Source organism: Hetaerina americana, unplaced genomic scaffold (genome assembly GCF_022747635.1).
Source record: "Hetaerina americana unplaced genomic scaffold, ioHetAmer1.1.p SCAF_19, whole genome shotgun sequence".
NCBI lineage: Eukaryota > Metazoa > Arthropoda > Insecta > Odonata > Calopterygidae > Hetaerina > Hetaerina americana.
In genome coordinates this window covers 93,133-119,656 of record NW_027286752.1, presented here as the reverse complement: position 1 = coordinate 119,656, position 26,524 = coordinate 93,133, and the positions used below count along the sequence as shown (strand labels likewise).

The window sequence follows — 26,524 nt, the reverse complement described above, 5'->3', positions numbered from 1 at the left end:
TCATAGTCTCAACGGTGACGTTGAAATGGCGTTCGACTTTAGATTCTGTGTGTGCACTAGTGAAGTCGTGTAATCAGTGTTATCACGTCAACTATACTTTTACGACGAAGTTTTCCAATATTTTTCATACATGACTGGTATGTAATATCATGACTGTAAGTAGTCAGTTGCGCCTGCAAATTTCGGCTGTTTTCTATGCAACCGCAAATTGCACAATACGCGACACTAGCTGCTGCTGAATTAACGTAAAGGCTTGTGTGCGGTGATTAACTGTGTGTAACTCTGTCATGAAACGTATTTTTGAAAATGCATGATATTTTGTGTAATAGTTTTACAATAAAAATATGGCATTCACGTGGCATTGTTTTAATTAGATGTGACCTTGATGTACCTACTTACTATAACACCACCTTTATTCTATTTCTGGGGCGAGTCTTGAAAGAGTGGTATAGTTCAATACGGTACGATGATAGTTCTTGTCACATCTAGAGTGATGTGGCTTGACTAAAGATAATAAGATAAGTGTTCCAATACACGTATCACAATTGCGGAAGTTAATGTAATGTATTTTCGCTGAGGTTGGGGTGGAACGTGCCAAGTTATAGCTATGGGACAAATCGCAGTCAACAAGATTGGAATCCCCTTGATATTCAGATTATTTCCTGGGTATATTCCCGATAACTCCAAATCTCAATGTACATGTTTAAGTGGCGCGTTTGATATACATTCGTGTCACGTAATTGTCAAATTTTCAATTACGCGTAAATCAATGGAAGCCCTACATTTACATTGTTAGGAATGTCAATATTTGAGAGCAGAAACTGGAACCCTTAGCGCAATATTAGAATAACCAGTTGAGCATTTTGATGGAAATACGAGAACTAGTTTCTAAAGAGGGTTAAGGTAATTCCTTCCACGACTATAGAGAGCAAATAAGAGTTCCATATTTCACAAATACATATCAGGAATTAGCAATTTCATGCATGACACTCTGGTGAAGAATCCATTAAGTGGTAATTCTGTATGCGCTAATTAATTACGCAGGTATCTTTCTAGCTCATCACCTTTGGACCAGTGAAGGAAAACATACCACATGGTGTTATAAATGTCATGAAAATATTCCATAACCATTATGTAGCAGTTCTTAGGGGAGGCATCCGACATCTGAGGTCATTACCTTACATTTATGAAGATGCTTTCTTATATGCAGTCTAATGTTAATATTCGTGATAGAGGGGAACTAAACGCAATGTTGACAATCTTTTGCATTCATTATTTATGCGATACATACTTCCTGAGTACCAATTTATGATTCCTCTGAATAAATTGTATCAACAGCTGTGAGTTGAGTGGTTTACGGGGGCAGATCATTGAGGAGCACAACTCTAAATAATAATGCTCTACTGTTTTAACGTTTCCTCATTAATATTAAGGTAGTGCCAAAATTGACTTTCCTTTGCGTTGATTTCTTTTCCATAATCTGAGTAGCTTCAAGGAAGAAGTCACTGCATCGAGAGGCTACTACCATCTACCAAGTAGGATGTCAATGAGATCTTTTTAGGGATTCACATCATACTTATCGCGTTAAGTGCCCACGGCGTGCTTAGGACTCAAGCTAAAAATGTATCAATACAGTCATATAGTGGTTATCTTTTAATCATATTTACCTATTAACAATGCAACAATCGTCTGCTTTCCAGCTCTTCTTGAACGTATGGTCTTCTTATTCTATGAATTAGACTGAATCTGTGCCTTCTGCGTTAGTACTTTGCCGAGCGATGTTTCCTAATGTTCGAGAAATCATATGGGAAATTTCTCATCGGTCGGTAAAAATCAAATTGAATGACTCCATAAGAAATTTCATGTGATATAAATTTGAAATGTGAAAAAGTTTCAATGGCTTAAATAAAATCATGTGAACAAACCGTACACTCAAGCAATCCATCTAAAAGGAATAGCATTTTATTTCTGAAAAACCTGTATTTAGTCCCAGTAGCTAACAATGCTTTCAATATTTCAGTAAATAAAACAGTCCTTGAGAATGTCTAACAATTTGAGGTTGACGCTTTCCCGGTGTAAAAAATCGTTCTTTTCAATTAATGGCAGGAACATCGATTAGGCAAATAAACCCTATCGATGATTGCGTAAGAAATTAAGATTTCCCACAGCAACTTCATAAAATATAGGGAATAATCTTTAAATAAATAAAGACAATTCTGACTTAGCTGCAATACAAAATTTACTAGTTTTTCTCTTGCTGGAATGAAAGACCATCAAGTCCCGGTATTCCAATAGAGGGGTTCTCCTGTAGACCAAAGACATTTTTATTGAAATCCCTTTTAATCAGCACCAATACATGTCACCCACTTGCAGTTATTTCCGCAGTTTAGAACACTTCCCTTCGTAGCTGCGAGCACAGTAACAGTTTTGCCACAAACTTCAACATAATTTTCAACAAGTATTCCAGATATCCATAGTGCCAACAAAGGTAGGTATTACTTTATTTAGAGTGAGAGCAGAAGGTGCATATCAACACTTAGTGGCTTACTGCATATATCCCAACCAAATATGGAGTGGAAATATCTTTCAATCAAGATTTAGTGTGCTGACAATTTTAGAGGAAAACCAGAAGTCCATGATATTTTTAACTAAAACAATTGTTCAGGTAAGAAACGCAAAGCATTCGAAATCCAGGATGGAGGACTATTTGTCCAAACGCAGGCAAAAAAATTGTACATGCAGTGCATCTTCCCCAAGGCGTTGTCCACTCTTATAAGTGGTTCAATATGGTACAGTGGCTAATGTACTGGCTTCCCACACCAAGGGCCTGGGTTCAAATCCCACAGGTGGCAAGAATTTTCATTGGTACCCCACTCCCTACTTCAGGTGCTTTATGGAAAGCACATAAAGAGAGTATGCCATCCGACATTTGTGACATTAAATGGTAGATCCCTTTGCGTCTTTAGTTTAGAGTAGGTTAATGCTAACACCAGGTTTCTCTCCACCTTTCCTTAATTTTCAAAGCATCCTACCATTACCAAATTACCCTCTTACCCCTAATGATGCAAATGACCTCAGCTGTCGGTCTTCTCTCTTAGTGACTATTATTATTACTCTTTTTGAAACAATTAAAAAAGCTGTGCTGGAGTTTGCATTCATCTGAAATACCACTGAGGTAATTATTGCCCTGGAAAAAACCTGGATCAATTGATCCAATCATGTCTTCATCATGGAAAATGATGACTTGAAGAGTTAAAAGAAATTAATATGATCCTCTTTTTTGAACTTCCCAAGTTAGTGAAAGAGGAAGGCAGGACTAGGGTCAAAAGGTAGCAGATGTGTGATAAAATTGGGATAAAATGGCCAATTACCTGAATGATCAGTGAGGGAAAATAGATGCTGAAGCAAGACAAATATGAATGTGTGATAAAATAAAGTGATTATTTGAGCATTGCTGCAATGATTATGACTCTTACTTAAGTAAGAACTGTTTTTGGAACATGGTCCTTCCATATAGTATTCCTAAAATATCAAATATGCTGGTAAATGTTTAATACTCATTTTTCAATTTCTCAAATACAAATTAATAATGATAGAGCCAATAATTCTTGTGATTACCTAATGCTTAATCTTACCTTCATATATGCAGAAAACATACACCTGTATTATTTAAAGTTCTCAATGAAAATACCAGAAACACCATTTAATACCACTTCTACCTCAAATAATTATTTAAATCAATATAAATTTCAACTCTATCAAGCAACACATGATTTCATGCAAATTGTAACATTATCGACTTATTCCATTCATTCCCATATTTTTTCCAACAGTTTTCGTAAAAAAACATCCTCTGTTGACCTGGAGTAATTATTAGTGCTACTATTAGGCGTGTTCAAATGAAATCAGCTCAAAGCATGTCATTTAATGAGCTGATAGTTAACATTAATCCTTAGGCTTCCGAGACGTCTATCTGATGAATCCATGCTGCTTCCGGGATTTACCGTCGTGTAGGTGAGTTGACAGACAATCGATTAGTCTACCAACTCACCCATGCGATGATAATTCCTGGAAGCAGCATTGATTCATTTGGTTGACAGTTAAGTTGGAGTGTGGCTGCTAGAGGAGAGTTCTGTCCTCATGCCCATTGGTACTTCCATGGGGTTCATTTTTTTATCCATGGCTTATGTTGAAGATGGCTGGCTAATCCAATCTAAGCAGAATCAGTGAGTGGGGGTTCAGTTTTTAAAAGGTGAAAGTTACAAACAAGTGGATATTCATTGGACAATGGTTGATGTGAGATTAGAAAAATGCTTGAAGAAGACAATCATTGCAGATTGGTAGCTAATGTTTTGTGAGGATCATGAGAAAAAGGAAGCCACATCCTTGCCAGGTGCACAAGGTGACCTGCTGACTGATTGTAGGCATTTACAGCACAAGGAAAACCATTAAATAATGCGTCTATGATTAGGCCAGTAAGTTCTAAGCTGCCATTGGCAACATTAAAAAACATTGCCTCCTATTTTTTTCAAGATGGCAGATAATGAAACTTGTGTGACTTTCTCTAAGAATTTTGATTCCAACTCACGGTATAAAAGTTGCAGCCTGTGCTACAAAAATATGCATAGATAGTGTTCCAATTTAACTAATAACCTTTTTTAAATTACTAATTAATGACTGTGATGTGGAGTGTAATCTTCTGTAATGTTCTGTGTAAACTATGATCCCAAAACCTTGAGATCTGTGAACTGTGAGAAGCTTGTTGCCACTATATTGCTGCTATTACTGAATTAAAGGCACTGGTTTTAAGTTTAAAAAATCAAATTGGCCTAATTAAAAGACAACTCACTGTATACCGCAGCCTATTATCTTCTCTCAAAATTGGATCTAATATGGAAACTGTAATATCTGAAGTCAATGAAAGACAACGTTGTGCATCAAACTTTATTATTTAAAACTGCACTGAGACCAACTTCATCAAAGCTGACAAGTGGTACAACAAATCATCAAAGACATTGATCAAGTGATTCCTACTGACAATATTAGAATTTATCATTTGGGGAAATTCTCACACAGTAAGATCCATCCCATCAAAGCTGTGTTGGACTTGCCGGCCTCCCCAAGGAAGCTATTCTCTCATCGAACAGCATTTTCCGCCTCAGATATCAAGATTGTATCGGACAAAAACAAGGGCCAAAAGGGAATACTTAATTCAACTTCACAAGGTTTGGAAGAGAGGAAAAAGAATGGTGAGCCAGCCTTAACCATAAAATATCAACATGGTTGTCTGAAAATTGTCAACTCAAAAAACTCATTAAGCCTGCATCAAAACTAAATCTTTCAGCCTATTACCAAAATGTTAGAGGTTGGTGCACAATGTTACCTAATCTGAGAGAGACCGTTCTAAATTGTGATTTTTATAATTGACCTCACTGAGACTTGCCTTAATTCTAATATTTTAAGTAGTGAACTAAGCCTTAGCGACTTTAACATCTACAGTAATGATCACAGTGTTTTTACTAGCTTGAAATATAGCAATGGAGGAGTTCTGATTGCTGTGAGATCTAAATATCTGTGCAATTTAGTGGGATGTGACCTTAATTTTGAATCCCTCTTTGTTTCCATTATAACTTCCCAATCAAAATTATTGAATGATGCGGTTTACTTGGCTTTGCACTCCTCAACAGATGCATATTGCCCTTATTGTGAGGCAATTGAAAATGTCATTGACTCAGATAATTATTCCAAGGTTTAATAATGTGTGATTTTAATATACCTCAAGTTTTTCCTGGGATTTACTGAACCCTGCAGAACAGTCATCGTGTTAAACCTCCCGTCTGCCTGCTTCTGCTCTTTTCCTGATAGATTCTATGTGCTACTTGAAATTTCAACTAATTAATACCATCTATAATTACAATGGAAAATTATTAGAGCAAATTTTCACAAATTCAGACTTCACTTCCATTTCCCACGAAAACAATCCTCTAATAGTAAGCGATCCTCATCGTCCTGCCATAAATTTTTCCTTTCACCTGCAATGTCCTATTTAGGCAATTAATTTTATGTTTTGCAGATATAACTTTAAGAAATGCAATTTTTTTGCTTTGAAAAATTACTTATTGAATGTTCACTGGTGCTATGAACTCATTGATCTAGATAAAAATGAGACTTTTAATTACTTTTCTTTTGAATAACTGATTGAAGTACTTTTCCATGTGATAAAATTTTAAGAATCGGGGCACTTGCTTGCATAAAGCATCGCAGATCTCAGGGTATATTGTGTTTCCTGGATAGCTCTAGTGGTTAAGAGCCTCCACCCAGCAAGTAGAAAGATTAGGAGTTCAAATCCCGGTCTAGGAAATATTTTTACTCTTGTGATCTGCTTGATTCCGCCTTCCCCACCTCTCCTGTGTTTGTCCTTTATGTGTGTTCCTATCCCTTTTCCTTATATATGTTTCTATATATATATAGCTAATATATATATATTCTATATATAATATATAGTTTCTATATATAATATATATATAAGCTAAAGTGATTTTCCGGGTACCAGGTCTTTCTGGGAAACCATAACCGGCACAGGGAAAGGAACTGGCCCCCCTACCCTGATGTGTGAATTTTCACATTACTGATATATAATATATATATATATATATATATATATATATATATTTATATATATATATATATATATATATATATATATATATATATATATATTTATATATATATATATATATACATATATATATATATATATATATATATATATATACATCAGTAATGCATCAAAAAACCCGTTCGTAAAATAAAAAATTTTTTCAAGTGGAAAAGTGCTTCATTCAGTTATTCATTATGTTCGACTTCCAACACATCACGCCTGAAGGTACTCAATTTGTTTTTACTTTTATAATATTCTATATCACAGCATCTAGTCGTTTACTCCGAGTAACACTCATAAAACCAGTAGTTTTCCAAGGTGGTTTAGCTTTGAATTGAAAAATTGAATTGGTAAGAAGAAATTTCAGCTCAAATTATTTAACAAACTGAGTTGCAATCTGATTTTGCTAAATTTTCACAGTTAAGGTCAGAATGGGCTAAAATGACAAGCAATTGTTACACCAGATATATGACAAAACTTGAGTCAGCTATCCAACATCATACAAAACATTTTTTGGAATCATTTCAGCAGTATGAGGAATACAGACAGACTACCCATTGTGATGTTTTTTAATGATCTTGCTGCTTGTTTATATGATGACAAAGCAAACCGTTTCACAAAATATTTCTCTTCCTTGAATGTAAAACATTATAGTACTACTCTGCACAGTTTTCATACTTACACCTCTATTATCTATAACAATTTCAGTGAAAGACCAAAACTAAACTATGCCAACTTGACCTACAAAAGAGTTTTGATCCTGTTGAACTCCCAGCCCTATTTACAGTGTATGTCTAGAGTCATTACTTTATCCTTTGTATATACTGTTTAATAAATTCCTCACTAGTGGAATTTTTCCTGGCACACTTAAATCCACTCTCATACTTGTGGTACTGATACATAAGCATAGTAACAGAAATAATATAACTAATTATTGTCCGTTTGCCAAGCTCTCAATAATTGGAATAATATTAGAATAATTGGTTGTAGATAGCTAACTCCTATCTTTAATAGTATCATTATCCCTGAGCAGCCCGATTTTACTAAAGGAAGATCAACACTCACTAATCTTTTGTTATTCAAAAGAAAGTATGGAAAAAAGCTTACAAACCGATGTCATATTTACTGACTTCAACAAGGCTTTTGATACTGTTAGTCATGAGCTTCTTTTTAGAAAGTTGGATGCATTGTAAATAAATGCACCACTCAACTGGATGGAAAGTTATTTGACCAACAGAGAAGCTGTAAGGAAAATAAATACATTTAACAGTAAAAGATTAGTACAGAAAAATTAATAGCATACTTTTCTGCATGAATTAATGCATAATAAATTGATTCCTTAGGACTCCTAAGTGCAATACCTTTCAGAGTACCTTCATAAAACATAAGGTATGAAGCACTCTTTGAAATTAGACATCATGCACAAAATTACAATTACTATTCGCCCATAAGCAAGATTATCAGAGATGCCAACAGTTGTGATTATATTGACCTATTTTCTATCTCACCAGGATCCCTAAAAAAGTGTACTTAAAAATGCCTGAATAATTTTAGAATACTAACTACTGCAGAGTGGATATCTGTGCATGTCAATAATTTGTTCCTAATGCCTATTGGGTAATTTTATTAACCGATGCCACAAGGTCTATTTAATGAATACTACTAAAAATATCATTTTTTACCACCATCTAGCACGTAACAAATACTATCTTTCTAATATTGTTTCCTTTTTTGAGTTGAAATATTATTTAATATTGATATTTCCTCTACATTAATTAATCTAACTAGGTATGTTTGTGTACCTGTTTACCATCTGAAAAAGTCTTTAATGCATTGTAAGTCAAAATTCATCTTAAATTCTTCATTATATTTTAATTCTCAATAACATGTATGTATCATTGTGTATCTCGTTCCAGTATGTCAATGATTTTTATGATTGTGGAGCTAATCCATGTTTTTGCCTTTCTTTTTGCATAAGGGTTATTCCTGTAAATAAATATCTAAATAACCTAACATGTTGGAAAGTGTAGTAAAGGTAATAAATTCAATGTAATTCCACAAAATAATTTGCCATGTGTGATATGATTCTGATGTTTTGATCATTAGATTGTACATCAAGACAGGGAATAGTATGAATCCAATTATTTATTTGTTATGGAAGAATATTTCCATTTTACAAATTTCAATACAAGGTAGTTATAATTGCCAACAAAAAAGAAAAATGGGTTTCATTTGAACGCACCTTCTTCATCACAGACATTATGGTTTTATTTTGAATGATTTTATAATATTTCGTAGTAATATCTTCAAAATGTGCAATATTTTATACTTCCATCATAGTTGGAATTTGAAATGTCTAGGGAAAAAGGGCAATGGCCACTGGAAGTATATGAGTATTATAATGTAGGGCCAGTATATCAAATCAAAAACTTCTCTATGATACTGAACTTTTATATGGAGCCTTGGAATGGTTTAATAGATCCTGCTATGAGAATATATTAGTCACAATAATATCAAATATATTCCAATAACTTATTTTATGCATACCACAATGTGATGAAATATGGGGTAAGTATGGAGAACAAAAATGGGGTAATTTTCTTGGTATAACCTAAATTTGTCTTTTTTGTCTTTCCTTGCTCTGAAAAGAAATGGCGTGAAGGGTATGTATGTTCACATTTGATTTGAAAATAATGCAATTATCTAATTTCAATTAGCACAGTACTAAAGTAACTTTTCCATTAAAATTGTCAAGTATTCCTCCAAAGGGCCGCAAAAGTCCTTGTTGCCTTGGGAAAATCTAGAAATACATTTATTACTTCCTTCTGCCTGCAATTCTTCCATCTAAAATAAATTGCAAGAGTGAGATTAACATTTGCAGCTCTAAAATAACAATTTTAACTAAATTTATACTAAAAATTTATTCTAATATAAGTTTAATAAGAAAGTCTAATAATTAAATGCTCGGTCTACCACCCATTGCTCAATATCAAATTGCAGTGCATTCTAAAATTAATATGTAGCATTTACTTGCAGATCTCTTGTGAATTTTCATCATGTGCCCTCCTCCACTTGTCTGTCCATTGTGTGCAAGTGCGGGGGGATTTACATCTCCAGGAGCTCTTTGGTTGGGACTTATTGGTGTTGCTAACAGACTCTTAAGCTGTCCTGTTTGTCATGAGCTTCTCCTTGGCTTGGACAAACTCACAATTCATCTAGTTTCCCATGTACCTGATCTTAATTTGCTGGCATCAAGCATAGGAAATCACATAAACATAAATCAGAAAATTAATGATGAATCTATGGTTGCACAGACTAGTGGTGCTAAGGATCATGGTTCCAACTTTATCTCAAGAAACTTGACATCAACCAGAAAAAAACAGAGCATATCTAGAATGAATGCTAAAGCATTAGCTTTAACCCAGACTAGTTGCCACAGCAGTAATTTTACTGACATCCCAAGATCAAATAACAAAGATTCAATTAATCTGGAAGATAATTTTTTCAAACATAAAATTCTATTGAACAGGCAATGCCCAGATCAGGCAGATGGCAATGTAAGTCCAGATACAATATCCTCATTATCAAATAAAGCTATTGAGGAACCTGAAACAATTACAGTTGCTAGAAAAGAAGAAATAGCTTCTGAAAGAGTCAATTTCAAATCTATCCACGAAAGCTCTGGAGATAAGGCACAGATGGACATTTCCTCTGTTCAATTGGCCAAAATACTAAGTGGCAAGGATACTATTGAAACATCAACATCAAGTGTTTTACAGAGTTTACCAGAAAATAAAAATACATTTTTTATGGAATTTAAAAGTAATTCTGATTGCCCAACACAATCTTTCCCAGTACCATCTAAAAAAAACATTTCAGTTGCTGAAACTGTTTACAGGCAGGCAGCTTCGGTGGCAAATGAGAGTAGAAATGACTGGGTGAATTTTGATAATCCATATTTGGAAATGAGAGGCAATGCTAAATTACAAAACACAGCATCACATAGTAAGTCAAACTTATCATTCATATTATAACTAATCAAAAATGGCTAATTTCCTTTATGACTGACTGCTGCTTTGAAAATATTGTCATATAAGTGTGTGTGTGTGTGTGTGTGTGTGTGTGTGTGTATGTATATATATATATATATATATATATATATATATATATATATATATATATATTTTTATGTGGCATGTACAGAATTATGACCTTTTCAATTTAATTTCCAGGTGACAATAGAAGTATTAAAATAAGATGTGGAATGTGCAGTATGATTTTTGATGATCCCAAGTGTCTACAGTTACATTGCATCATGGTTCACCCATCAGAAGATTTGTTAAGTTCTTCCTTCAACCAAACCACCGTAAAGCCTATTCACAATTTCCCTTGCCATTTATGCAACCGAAAATTTAGTTCAAATAGTGATTTGCTGGTACACTTGAGATATGCTCATAGTGCAGTTCCAGGGAACTTACCAAATGATGATTTAGAAGGGAAACTCTTGGCTGCTGAATCAGGAGACAAAATTGAAAAACTAATTAGTTTTAAAAATCATGAGAGTCAAATCCATATTACTGTACCAGATAAATTGCAGTCAAAAACTAACAATATAAAAGAAGACCATAGAATAGCAGAGAAACTTCAGGAAGAGACTTATCCCAGGAAAAATGAACAAAGGGAAAATATTACCAATGTTGACGACATTCAAAATAGTCCCAATGATGGTCTACGGACTACTGATAATGAAAACTCACAGGACACCAGTAAGGAAGAGTATAGTAACGGAAGTCCATCTCATTGTGCAGTGGAAGAAGAAACAAAACACCCTTGCAAGGTATTGAGCATACACTGAAATATGAACTTTATATTTTAATAATTTATCACTATTTTAAACATTAGGAACACTAACATTACAAAAAATTCTTTCATTAAAGAAAGCATTGATTGTTAATATTATTTAAAATTGTTCTTGGCTAACAATTCATTGATACAGGTTAGCATTAAGAAAAAAGAATAAAAAAAATTATAAAATGTTTGCAAAACAGTTATTAATCCAACAATAAACCATCATTTAGATGGTAGCTCTAACATTAAAGGCCTATTAAATACAGACACTACATATAGGAACACAGAAAATTATCTAAGTGTTCCAAAAAGATAAACTTTATTTACTTAATTTTATATACAAATTGATTTCCTACACCATCTTTGAATTTTTTTAGGTATGCAATTCTCAGTTTGGCAGTATTGCTGAACTGATTGCTCACAGACCAGCACATGTAGAAGAAAATGGCTGTATTTGTGTGGTTTGTGGAAAGTCATTTAAGAAGGTAAGTCATCATAATCATATAGCATACTGAGGAAGGAAAGTTCTCTAATATGATCCCTAATAACTAGTACACATTGTGGTGGACTTCTTAAGAATTTTCTCCCTCTCTAAGCACTTTTTGCATGACATAAACTTCTTCTGTACTTCTTCCTACAATCTCCCACCCTTCATGCTATCCAAAACTCTTTTGTCTTCCTCTTTCATGCTTAATTAACATCCTCCTTTCTATCATGACCTTTGGCTTCACCTAACCTTTCAATATCTTCTCCCATCTTCTTTTCTCCCTTCTATTGGACAAAAAACAGAACTAAAGCTGGTACCAGAACAGATGCATCACTATATAATAATGATACCAAAACATGTCATCAGTATTAAATACTTTAAAAGCCAGATAGTTATACACTGATTGGTCACAAGGTGTACTTTCTCATAGTTATTGTTGTCATCATTTTTAATATATGTCAGATCTATCAGGGGAAGTGGGTGTGATGACTGTGAAGTTACAAGCAATCCAATTGCTTTATTGGAAAGATGGGTCACCAGAAAGAGTATTTCTTAGAGTGGTACTGGGAGGAAATAAAACAGCAGGTATTGAGGGAAAATAGAAGAGAAGAGTTCTACTTTTTTGGGAGGGAGTCAATCACGGAATGGAGAAGGGAAAGCAATGTAGGTGGGTATTGGGGTTTCCATTTTCATTCCAACTCCGATGTGGGACACATTTACAGCCTTCTTCCCATCTTCCTCTCCTCCCCAGTCATTGGAAACTAAGCTCTGACCTTCTGCCCCAACACCTTGCCCTGACAACTTTCCATCGCCATCTCCAGTAGTATGAGACAACATGCTGCACTACCAAACGCATTTTCTTACAGAAACATTAATCATATACCACAATCAAACAGCCACAAAACATCAATCTGGATGGCAAGCAAATTATAATCCAAAGATGATAAGATAAAGTCATCTTCAACATTCAGTTTAATCATTCAATCCAGGAATGTTAAGGTAAAATAAGGGACTATTGGGACTATACTTATGGAAAAGTTGCTTATGAATTAGATAATTACTTGTAACTTAATATATTGTTGAATGCATGTAAGCAAAGTTATATAAAATGGTTTCAGGTTCACCATGATAAAATCATCACTAGCTCATCAAAGGGTCTTGATGGCTCTTAGGAGGTCTTAATCACTCTCTGTATGTAAAATTTTCACATTCATCTTCATTAGCAAGTGTCTCCTGAGATTCAAACCAAAGGGGATTTTATTCTTTGGAAAACCTCCTATCCAAAGCTAAAAATGGGGGTTTTTGGATTCCTCCCAAACACATTCTGACATGGATCTCTTCCCCAAGCTCTTGCACTTTCCACCACCTCAATCCCACCATTTCAATTTCTGTGCTCCTTACCATTTAACAATTGTAAAGGAAATCCATTGCTGAACAGTGAAAAATTATAGCCTAAAACACATAGTTTTTTGTAGATCTCTCTAGGTTGACTGTTTCTACCTTCTAGGGCAATGCTAAACATTCTTCACATCTCTTAAGACTCAAAATGACATTTACAGACATTGACCTTATTAAGGTAAAACCTTATTTCCCTTAATTTCTCTTTAAATATTTTGTTTCCTCTGAGAACTGAGAAATTACTGTCATTGCGTTTCACTTTTAACTGCATTGAAGGCCCCCCTCCACCTGTGATCCATGCTCAACTCTGTGCTCATACCACACCTCTTAAAAATAATGCTACGCATGTTAATTTTACATTAAAATATCATCAACCAAGTGCACCATATATTCATTTAAGGATACAATGTTATAACATTTACAGGAGCAACACCTGCAGCAACATCTCAGGACGCATGAAGGTAAACAATGGGAATGTGATGTCTGCTGCAAGTTCTTCACAACCAAATATTTCCTTAAAAAGCATAAGCGGCTACACACAGGTAAATTCTCTTCAGATTTTCCATTTCTGATCACAAGCATTTCGTATATTTCCTGGTGAAAGCTTGCGCCGAGTGCAGCTATTGAAGATCCAAGTCTTATGGGTTTTACTCCACGTCGGTCCACATTGATTGGACAACAGTTTCGTCAGTTGGAATCGGCATCTTCAGGACAGAAGTGCTTCATGTTGATTCGATTTTGATTTAACTGTTTTAAGCTACTTTTTGCCCGTCCTTTACTATACCTCTCTCCTATGCTCAGGTGCACTCTGACTGGCCAATCGAGTACTCATCTGCTTGGTTGATCTCTCATTGAAAATATGTGGTGCTTCAAAGCATGCCATTTTCTTTTCTATTGAAGTTACTTAATTTTCTGTGAATTTTGTAGGCTTACCAAATGAGTCGCGGGAAGTAATGGCTTTCTTTTACGATTATTTCAGTATTGTTGAAGTCAATGTTGTGGGTTGTTCCGAAGCATGTGTGCTCTGCATTAGAGGAGAGGCACAGCTGTCTATTCTCATTGCTCTCTGATTTTCCTGTAAACAGCATTTTAGTACCCTGGATATTTGTCCGATATAGAAATTTTCACAGCTACATTTCACCTCATAAACACCGCTTTGATTTCCTATTGGGAATCAGTCCTTAGCTTTGCAGAGGAGGTCAGATGAGTGGAAATGTGTTTTTTACCAAAGAGCAACGAAGCAGATGGGTATGCAATTGGCAAATCAGAGAACACCTTGGCAGACAGGTACTCAATTGGCCAATCAGAGTGAACAGATGAGAGAGATGGGCAAAAACCTGCATCAAGAACTTCTGATCTGAAGGCATCAGCTGCGATGCTGGCAAAACTGTTGTTGTCCCAGCAATATGGACTAATGAGGGAGATCCTTCCAGACTTGGGCCTTCAATTTAGTGTATTTCTTAATGAGCTGTACACAGAGTAATTTCATCATACATGTATATTTTTCTTACTTTTTCTCTTCCCTCATTCTACAGTAAGGTTTAAAACACACCGATTCTGTCATAGCTAACATCTTGTTCCCTTTACACTTGCCCACCAACCTTACAAATGCTCAGGATTAGGAGGAATTGGAACTAAGAATCCTCTTAATCACTGAAAAAATTCATTTTTGGGTTAAGTAATGAGTAAATATATAATGCAATAGAGAATCTGAAGAATAAGAATTATTATTTTTTTTCTTGAGTATTTTTGATTAATAATTTTAGGCAGTTAAAATTTCCTATATCAATAGTTACAAACTGACAACTCAATGACACACATTTCTGGGAACGTGTTTCAAGTTGGTGGATGGCTGTGAGAAAAAAATTGAAAATTCCAAGAAATTGACGAGGTCTGGTTAATTGTATCCATAGTAACTTTGTGGAATTGCTTCATATCAAAATGAAATACACTATGTTATCCCACAGAAGAGCTTTATTGTACGACCCGGGTTTCGTCGAAGATCGACATCATCAGGTACAGAATATTCCCAGTCTGGGTTTAAATACATTTTTCAAACTGTGAGAGGGGGGGGCTGGAGGGGGTGAGGGAGGTTTGCAAAAATCGTTAGGAGGTGATTGGGATGAGAGGGAGAAAGCGGAAAGAGGATATAAATTCGCCTTCTACAACCGGTCCAATCTGAAAAACATGATTTGCCATACCAAAGATAGGGTGGATATCATGGAAAAAAGTGGGGTCTACAGGTTACACTGTGACGAGTGCTCTGCCATATACATTGGCCAAACAGGGCGTAAATTCAAGGAAAGGATCAAGGAACATGAAGCGTGTTTACGCAAAAAGAACCCCGCCTCCTTGTTCGCGAAACACCTCCTTGAACAGGAACATCAGAGTGATTTTAGACCTAAAATTTTACACTTGGAAAATAAGGGACTCAAGCTCGACTGTTTAGAGAAATTTGAAATATTAAGAAATGTGTCCGGGTCAAATATTCTCCTTAACGATGTTATAGACTCTTCCCATTCCCCCCTCCTTAACTTAGGTAAGTACCTAGGTGCTTTACCACCTGTGGTGCCTCCCCTCCCCTCTCCGTCAACCGCCGTACCTTCCCAAGTTGGACACTCATCTCCACACCCTAACCCTTTCTTCCTCTCATCCCAATCACCTCCTAACGATTTTTGCAAACCTTCCTCACCCCCTCCAGCCCCCCCCTCTCACAGTTTGAAAAATGTATTTAAACCCAGACTGGGAATATTCTGTACCTGATGATGTCGATCTTCGACGAAACCCGGGTCGTACAATAAAGCTCTTCTGTGGGATAACATAGTGTATTTCATTTTGAAATTGACGAGGGTTCAAACCCAGGTACCATTACATATTTTTCAATATGAATCATTGGAAAAACAAAAATTTCTTTGTGTTATGATTTTCTTTTGCCCATTAAAATATGAAATAATTGACCCACGGGTATGAGATATTTACTAAAATGCAGACAAAGCATTAAACTTCCTTTTTTTTATTTTTCAGTGTAGCTCACTCAAATATATTTATACATTCATTTCTAAAATTGCATTTTAATAACTTAATCATGTTTTTGCTTTGTAGCCATTCCTACATTACCGTTGGTATTTTTATCTATAATTTATTGGTGAAGATGAAATTAAAATTGCTGCAAATGAATATTATTGTTCATTTGTCAATCTATAAGAGAGACTATCATTTGCAGTTAACTTTAAATAGTTTTAACTCATGGAGTATTTAATAAAGTGTGAATAATATAAACTTAAAAGCATGTTACATTTCTCCTGAATATGTTTGGAATTCATTCAGCTTTTTTGGCCACTTATTAAGAATCGTATATATGTTATACAAGTATTTTCATTAAAAAAAGATGTGTGGCAATGAATTCAACAATATTTATTTATCAAAAGGAGTGATACACATAACCAAAATGCTTTGTCTTGAAGCCAAGACTCCAACATAGGACATGATCATAAAGCACTTTCCCTTAAATATAAAACTCTGATCACTATAGTTCACCAAAATGATTCATCGTACACAATCATCATCTCAACTAAATTCATCCAACTGCACATTTTTCTTCACTCTACACTCATAATTTTCTTCAAAAGTGTTTCTTATTCTTAATAATTCAGAATAGTTTTCATATAAACTGTCCTCATATTAGTCCATCTACCCTTTCATATTCTCCCTCAAATGCTGAATATACTTTAGTATAATATAATTTAAATGTAAGGTAATCTGAAGGGAAATTGTAGAAAGTAAAATTATTATTTGCAGAGAATTTTGCACACTAAAGTCTATGAGTATAGTCTTTAACCATGTGAATGCTAACATCACTACAGCAGCATTTACAAGGCATGCTGATTCCCTATGGCTTAGAATTATTTCATTTTATTTAATTCTGCTTGTAAACTGCAGATATATTTACTCAAAAAGAGAACAATCGCCATAATGTAGGACCAGCACACATAGAAATGTTATGGAAAAATTTAACCCAAACCTTATTTTTACTTCCAGGAGAGATGCCATACTGTTGTGAAACCTGTGGTAAAACGTTCACATTTCAGCAGTCATACCACAAGCATTTGCTCTATCACAGTGATGAGAAACCTCATGCATGTAGTGAGTGTGGGAAGAGATTCAAGGAGCTATCAACTCTACACAACCATGAAAGAATTCACACGGGTGAAAAGCCATTTACTTGTGAATCATGTGGTGAGGATATTTATATTGTCTTTGTTATTTCATCATTAAAAATTTTAGGTTTACTATTGATTCCCATTGATTAACCTCTACTTGGAATCACAATCATTGGTGTACAGAATATTAGATGCATTTCTATATTGGTACCATCTACTTTTTTTGTTGTGGTTGGTTTTTTGGGGCTTTCATAAATCCAGTTAGCTTTTAGGCACTGTAAGCATCCATGAAGACGAAAATCATTAGTAATATAATTAGCTATGATGAAGAAGCTAGTTAGTTTCCACCAATAACCTCCCCTAAGCTAACCAATTGTGGGTATTTGTGTGCTGTGGTAATCAACTGACACTCAATAACATATGCAAAGAAAACCAAATATCCCACCTCCTCTTGAATGGAAGCCCCCACGGAATTGGAAGTGAAAATGATGAATGAGAACTAAATTGTGATCTTGCATGGAGTGGATGGTGCTCTCATCATGAGATCTTTTTTCTTTCGTGTAATTTGTCAACAGTCCCAATTTGTTTGGCACATGCACTTTACATGGTACATGGCAATGATGCACTTTTGTGTGTTCCGAGGTCCATTAATAAAATACAAAATTCTTTAACAGAACTGTTAAGTTATGTCAACTGATAATGAAAAAGGTACCTATTTTCAGTACAAAAAGAACAGTATGGTAAAGAACTTAGGCAAACAAGGCTAGACATAGAAAAGGAACACGATGTAGAGGAAGATGGCTTAGGTCCAGGCATACTCGACAATGAGATAGAAAGGGCATTAAGGGGATGAAATCAAATAAGGCCATAGACAACATTCCTGCGGAACTACTATAAGGTCAAGGAAAATGTGGGAGGAAGAGTCTATATGGACTGATTTGTAGTATCTATGAGGAAGGAATCCAGCCTGAAGACTTTGTGAGATGTGTTAGTTCCTATTTTGAAAAAGGTAAAAGCTACATCATGTGAGGACTGCAAAACAATAAATTTGATTTCCCACACAACTTAAGATGTTCTCAGGATCATCAACAAAAGGATAGAGAGTAGGGCAAATGATTACTTATGGGATAATCAGTTTGAGTTTAGGAAGGGGAGTGGCCTGCAGGATGACATTGCAGTAATGAGATCACTAATTGAGAGGAATATCGAATACAATCAGGAAGTATTTACCTGTTTTGTAGATTTCGAAAAGGCATTTGATAGAGTGAATTGGGAAACAATAATGAGTATATTATGGGTGAATATGTGCATTAACATCAAACATTGCCTGCTGCTGTTGTAGCTAGACTCCTTAAAATGTAATAAAACAAGCTCACTATCTATTAATCTATCATTGAAATCAGAACCAGAAATTTTTGTTTATTTACATTCTTAAGGGAATGCATTCTTTAACAATAGAGAGACCAGAACTAAAAATACCTGTAATAATGGATGAGATCTTCCTGAGGGCTAATAAAGGCTTGTGAGTAGGTATGCTCGGGAACATACAAAGTCTACTAGAGTGTGCTCCTCGCATAAAGTCAGCACTCTCTACACTGATACGAGGGTCATCCGGAAAGTAGTACCCGTTCGTGCCGCATGAAGTGCTGACGACGCGAGTAGCCGCTGGACGAGGTCAGATAGCTTCAGTGGCTTGTCTGCCTTCTCTGAGCCAAGTTGCGTGACGCTAGCATTGCCTGTGTTGTTTCTGTGATTGTTTACAATGTTTAAAAAAATTGAGAACGCCGCCAGTTGTGAAGTGAGGGCAGTGATTAAATTCCTCAATGCAAGAAACGTTCGCCCATGTGATATTCATCGCCAATTAAAGGAGGTGTATGGAGACAATGTAATGGACGAGTCGTCTGTTCGGCGGTGGTGTCGCAACTTCAACATGGGGAGGGGGAACACACACGACGATGAGCGTTCGGGGAGACCGTCTGTCATTACAGACCAACTGGTGAGCTCAGTTGACGAATTCGTGAGGAACGATCGGCGCGTCACAATTGATGACATCTGTGAGCATTTTCCCAATGTTTCTCGAACAATTGTTCATGAAATTGTTAAACACCATCTGCATTATGCAAAAATTTGTGCAAGATGGGTCCCTCGCGTATCTCAATGAGCTGGCGGCGAAGGACTATGCAGCAGGAATACAGAAACTTGTCACACGTTATGACAAATGCCTTAATTTGCTTGGAGATTATGTTGAGAAGTAGTTTAAAGTATCCTCTTTCAAATAAAATTTTTTATCTTTGTTAAGTTATGTTTATGTTATAAAATGTTATATTTACTTTTGTGTCTTTATTTCACGAACGGGTACTACTTTCCGGATGACCCTCGTGTGTGTGTGTGTATATATATATATGCCCATGGGACGCATACATATTTTGCATATTTTTATCAGGAAAACTGCATGAGGCACAACAACAGGAGCTGCCGACTTAAGCACATTGCAAACACACCTAAAGTCACAGACAATGTCCCTAAGATGTGCCCTAAAGGTGTGCCCTAAGGTCCCCTAAAGGTGTGCCCTATCCTCTCCCCTATTTTATCGATAACCTTTTACTGATTATCAATTTTAAAAGACGATAATTACATAAAAATGGCATAATCCTACATCTACCAGGCAATACTTAGTTTGAGCAACTATTAATAAAATTGATGTAATATATAGAATGTGAATCATCATATAATATGCATAACTTTAATTGAGCGACTGAATATTCTAGTGATTATTTAAAAAACTGAAAAATATAATACAAAATTTTAACATGCTACTCTTGTTTTCTTGAAATTATTTATGAGCAGGGAAAGCATTTAGACAAAGGGTGTCCTACTTGGTCCACCGAAGAATTCATACTGGTGTAATGCCATATAAATGTACGGCATGTGACAAAAGTTTCCGCTACAAGGTAAGTAAGCAATTTTAAATCCAACCTGACCCGAAGATAATTATTTCCATATCTGTTATACATGTAATTATGGATTTTTGCGAGAAATATGGAATATGCTAAATGAATATATTTAAACAATAACTGCATCCAGAGCACCTAGGGTTTGTCATCTGAGGCAAAAAAGGATTCTGGCTCCCCATATATACTATTGGTTGTTTTTCTGTGGGAATTGTCACAAGTGCCAAGATACAGTGTAAAACAACTATGTAGTGGGCAGAAACAAACAGTATACTGACAAGAAACTATTTTGACACCACAACCTCCACAATTGCCTTTCACATCAACCATATGAAAACATCATTGCAACTTTTCCCTTCCATGATGTTCCAAGCCCAAGGGAGGTGGGGGCTATATATCATTTGTTTTTTGCCTTGTGCAATTTATATAACTTTGATAATTAATGGGAGGTATGGGAGACATTTAAAAGGAAATAGTAAAAGGAGAAAGTCTATCCAAGCTGTACTAAACCATTATATCATTGAAAAATCAACCTAAGCATGTGAAAAGGTAAAAAAGCAAAAAAAAATGTTCAAATACCAGCAAAAAAGACTCAGAATAAATGATTTGAATTTTGAATTTCTTCCCAGGATTATAATTGCTCAAAAAATTAATTATATGAAACATTTAGCTGCAATATCAAAGGGGAGGTAAATTACTAATTTATAGTAGATCTCATTTGCCACTTGAATTCTCACTAATATTTCAAAAATTAGGTTTTTCTAATAACATAAGTCAGTCATATTGTTGAGGAATAGTTTTTTGTTTCCATTTTTTGAAGTATGTAAATCCTCTCTCTCTCTATTTCAGGTCAGCCAGCGTACTCATAAATGTTCATCTCAGCAGACAGGGACTGTGGTTCGCCAATCCAGTGACTTAGTTGAACGTCTATTATCACATCAGAAAGACAAGTCATCAACTAACGATTGTTCTGATGAACAAAGTGAAGTTACCTTTAAACTTGGCATCAATGACCAATCACTAAAGAGAAATCAGGAGGATGAGAAGCTACAAAACCTCACAGAATATTCTCCGAAAAGAGCAGTCGGTGAACGCAAGATTAATTCATATAACTTGGATTCCAACTCCTTACATTCGGATTCTGTTGTTATTAATGATTCTCAAAATGCAAACAGCTCTTTCATTGATGGGATATCAGGTAGTGTTACCACAAACCATAGCTCCCAGGGAAAAAATCATTGCAATTTTGATTCAGCACTTACATGTGACATAGGTGAAATACAAGAAAATGCTTTCAACTTTAAGCTAGCAACAGAAATGGGTGACAAAGAAGAAAAACATTCAAGATCATGCCCTGCTGATTCAGGAAATGGAGCTGACAGCACAACAGTACCTGAGCTTACAACAAGAGGGAATTCGGAGTGCGGCTCAAATTTTGTTTTCACTTGTGAATCAGAATGTAAACTCCACCATATTCCAGTATTAAATAATAAAGAGAGTGAAAGAAAAGGAGCCATGATACAGGGAAATGATAATGCGGTAGGAGAAGATTTTGGTTCGCCAATGTTTTCCAGTACATCACATCCACTTACCCACTCAGAACCAGACTTCTTCACACTCGTCATGCCACCAGCTGACCCAGCTCTTGAAAAATTAGGAAAGCTCTCTATATCTTCAGTGCATGGTTCTGAAAAGTCAAATTCCGGGTCAAACTTTCCAGAGAACCATTATCATGACATTAGCTTTGCACAAAAAATGGACTCCACCTCCAAACAAGTTATTTCATCACAAGCCATTCAAAAGGATTTTGATGACCATAGCGCAAGTTCAAAAAACAGCTTTATAGATATTGATCATACTGAATTATCAAGAGATCAAGATGGTACAGCAAATGCAGCAGATTTAAGCTCATTTTTGCAATCTTGTTTGGAACAATGGCATCCTTCCAATTTTGCAGGAAGCGAGAAGGATAAAGAGGGAACATCCAGTCAAGCAACACTGCAACCTATTGTAGACAAAAAAATCTCTTGTCCCATTGATGCCGAAGATAACAGACTTCACACCATTAATGAGGAATCTTTGAGAAGGCTTCTGTATGGAGATATTGTTCCTTGATGTTTCTCCTTTAATTCTCCATTCACATTTACAGCAAATTGATTGGAGATGATGCAGTCGACCATTATTTAGGATAGGGCCCAACAAATTTTAGATCATACTAACAAAAACCAATTTATCATTGATTAATTAATTCATCTCGCTAATTTGTAGGCATGGTGGATGGGTATTTTCATTGCCCAAGTTCATTGAATGGAATTATCATGTTGCAATGGAGTTGATAATGCACACCATCACCTTCCATTGAATGATTCAAATTGGTATATTGCATTGTTTTAACCTCTTATTTATTGAAATTATTAAGTAACCAGATTTTATTACTAATAACAATAGAGTGAAATATTTGTTTTTATTTTTAAGTACCTATGGGTAGGAGGCATGCAGTAGTGAACATCTGTAAAATAGTAGAAAAAGTGAATCCATGTTTGCCAAGTCGTGTTTTATAATGTTAAATATTTTGTATACTTGACCAACATTGAACACTTATTTGTGCTCTTAAGCTAAGAAAATGATTCATGTTATCATCTCTCTTGGTCTACAGTCCATGTGTTCCCTGGTAATTAACTGGATTAAACATAGGAAAATAAGGTAACCTTGTAACCTCAAGGGCCAAAATGTAACCTCAAAAAACCTTGTCCTCAGGATATAGCCCTAGGTTCATTTAATCAATGGAGGTCACGATTGAGCTATGTATTATTTATTCTCACAGCCTCTTCCTGTAGTAATACATATGAAAAAGTTTTGGCCCACAGTAGCATGACATAATAGAGATGAAACAAATTTAAGAGTAAAGAAACTCAATAGTGATGAGAAATCTTCAAATGCTCAGGGTTGCTAAGATTATGGTAAAAAGTAATTATCTGTGGATTACCTTAAAAAAGAAGTGCCAAACTATGAATAATAATTGTTCCTTTACTTGAGCTGCAATCAATAACTTTTTAGACTAATGGTAATCAACAAATTTTTGTAATCTGATTGTTTACTTTTTGATTGTACTTTAAGGAGAAAACTTGAGAGGGGAATTATAGGAAATGTAAATGTTACGAAATATTCTATTATTTTATAAAGAAGGAAATTTGATTCTCAAATGCGAATAATTATGATAGTCTCTCAAAAAATAAATTTTATTGCACTGTAGGAAGAACATTGTTTCTACTCAGAAGAATTTTTAAATAAAATATTTAAGACAAATAACCACTCTAACTGCCTATGTGGAGTTAAAATCATTCCTGAAAGTTAAAAGGTGATCAACTGGAACTGTAATAGGCAAAACTATGCTGTAATACCAGAAGACCCTCGAAACATTTGAATAATTTTAGAGCAAAGAGTGAGCTTATGTGGATGAATACCAAATATGTATAAGCATTCAAAATTATTAGAATTAGGACATTACTCCCCCGTAGATGTTCACATTTTTAAACAACCGAGTAGTTCTCCAGCACTGATCAGGCAGGATCAGTACTCAGGCATTTAAGCAAACAATTCAACTTTATGTGGTAATGATGTTTGGAACCTGCATGCACATTCATTTATTGTATTAAAAAAGATACTCTAGGAACTTAAGTAATCACCAAAGTTCTTCAGATATTTGATTACTGAGGAAAGTACTCAAAGGGTACTGCGGTAATATAATAACCATAAAACAATATTGGGTACCTACCTGGATATTCATGTAAAAATTGTATTAGGTAGTCACCAATGTGTATATGTTAGTACATATTCTTGTATTAATCTAAATACACATGTATTCAACTAGGTACTTACGTGTGCATTCATCTGAGTAGTCAAATATGCAATTAATTTTTCCAGGTACTCAAATTCAATATGAGTGCATATGGCACACCCTAGTCACATTCAAATATAGTAATTATAGTAGATTACTAACTTAATAATTTTAGTCTGATTAATTGATAATGATTGCTGCAAAAATGTAATAAGCAGATCAATTCACAGCCCTTCAACTGCTGTATAGCCCAAAAGTTCAAGAAAAATATTCTTTTTCAAAAGAGGAGACAATTTCAAATAAGCAAAATAGCAACCTGCATAAAGTTACATGCACCATTTTCTCACAAAACTTGCTTCATTTGCATTAACATTTTTTCCATGATGGACACAAGAAAATTATCCAATACGCCACCAGTTACATGAATGTGATAGGATATGAAATGAAAACATATTTGACCAGAGCACATGAGAGACCAAATTCTATTTTCCTACTATAATAATCAGCAAAAGAACTGCAACAGAAAGAGAACTACTGTATACAGGAACTGAAGTCTTCTATGTATTCCAAATTGCCTGCTAAACATTTCATTCATCCCAGTTTTGGAGGCTTATCAGTACTCAGCCCCACGGAATTTTATTGGGAATGCCAAATACTCTTGTTTTCCAAGAGATAAAATAAAATACAGCATTTCTGATTACGGTTAGAACATTCCCATGTGGTGTCAAGGTGAGAACTTCTCATGTACAAGCTGATTAACCTGAAAGAAGATGGCAATAACAGGATGTATTCGATGGTTTCTGACTCAACTTGGAACACTGTGTTTTTTCCGCGCTGATCCCAGTCAAGGCGAATGATTTTTACACTCTGAAATTGTTGCATTGAAATGCACATTAGCGGATGACTCCGTTAAAAGTTACTGTTGCGGCATCTCCCGCAGTTTCTTTGGAATTTTTCACTAATAGGTTGCTGCACCAGTACTCAACTTATATGTTGGCACCTTTCGTAAAGAGTGGGCTAATGCCGGCGTCGGGTTTCCCTCCACCCTTCATCCTTTCCTGCCCATCCTTAATGGCATAAATGACCTCAGCTGTCGGTCGCCTCCCCTAAATACTACTACTACTATCTAAACTACTAAAAACTACTACTTCTAAAAACTACTCAACTTATCCCCTCTCCCTTACTCCCCTCTTGGAACCAGGCTATATAAGTTGAAAAATTTTTCATGCATGTCACCTGATTATGATGTGCAGCATCAAAACTATGGTTGTGTGAAGTATTAAATATATGTAGAAGTGCAAAGTATCTTTTTCTACCGTCAAAACTTGACTGTTCTACCCATGTAAAATTTACCACTTAAAAATTATTCAGAGTAAAACTTAAAAACCCACATTAGACAGGCCGGAGTGTTTTATTTACCAACAAATTAGCTCCCTCTTTCTATCTACACTATTTCAACAAGAAGAAAGAGATTAAATAAGATACAGGTATATCTTTTCACTCTTATCCTTACAATTACTCCAGGGAAAGTACAGACAGATACAACCAGTTTGACATTTCTTTGTATAACTTTTATTACCAAAATGAAAAATAAACAGCAAATTACTAATAATTTATACAAATCTGCTTATACTGACTCTTAAGGCTTTAAACTGTCATGCCCACTCATTTTAAGATAGATCAACTGCATACTGTAATAATTAATATTCCTGATTGGAAAGAGATTGAGGAAAATTAGTTGTATGAACAAAGAGGGAAAATACTGATAACAAAAATCATTTCAAACATTATCTCAACCATGACTATGGAAGCATTAACTTTCCCAATGTTTTATTTTAAATATATGGTATCCATCGTGTAAGTTCAAGAAGTTCTCTCGGGTTTCCCATCGGGTCAGGTTGCAGTACACCGACGTTTCGAAGGCTGACTCTGCCATCATCTTCAGGGTGAAGTTGAAAACTCTGAACTTCACCCGGAAGATGATGGAAGAGTCAGCCTTCGAAACGTCGGTGTACTGCAACCTGACCCGGTGGGAAATCCGAGAGAACTTCTTGAATACCATACGCCAGGAAAACCTGAGATCCTCCATTCATCGTGAGTCTACCTATCTTGTAAGTTGGACTTGCACAATGATATTATGAAAAAGTAGATGGAGATAAGTGGTAAGAAAAGTGATTTAAG

The 26,524-nt window shown here is 35.3% G+C and overlaps 1 protein-coding gene across 1 annotated transcript; it reads left to right on the top strand.

Annotated features, from left to right (window-relative positions):
* Nucleotides 1–25: 25 nt before the first annotated feature.
* On the top strand, nt 26–23,793 carry LOC139687302 (uncharacterized). The gene is made up of 8 exons (XM_071584443.1): nt 26–137; nt 9,698–10,666; nt 10,894–11,498; nt 11,887–11,994; nt 13,819–13,936; nt 17,433–17,630; nt 20,402–20,505; nt 21,355–23,793. Exons 2-8 carry the CDS (start codon nt 9,718–9,720, stop codon nt 22,618–22,620), a joined length of 3,348 nt encoding a protein of 1,115 aa, XP_071440544.1. The 5' UTR covers nt 26–137; nt 9,698–9,717; the 3' UTR covers nt 22,621–23,793.
* Nucleotides 23,794–26,524: the final 2,731 nt, after the last annotated feature.

Excerpts from the sequence above, each read along its gene's own strand:
- LOC139687302 (XM_071584443.1), top strand. The coding sequence starts at position 9,718 with ATGTGCCCTCCTCCACTTGTCTGTCCATTGTGTGCAAGTGCGGGGGGA. Across the intron at positions 11,995-13,818 it reads GTGGAAAGTCATTTAAGAAG|GAGCAACACCTGCAGCAACA; the intron begins GTAAGTCATCAT and ends TAACATTTACAG. Across the intron at positions 17,631-20,401 it reads ATTTACTTGTGAATCATGTG|GGAAAGCATTTAGACAAAGG; the intron begins GTGAGGATATTT and ends ATTTATGAGCAG.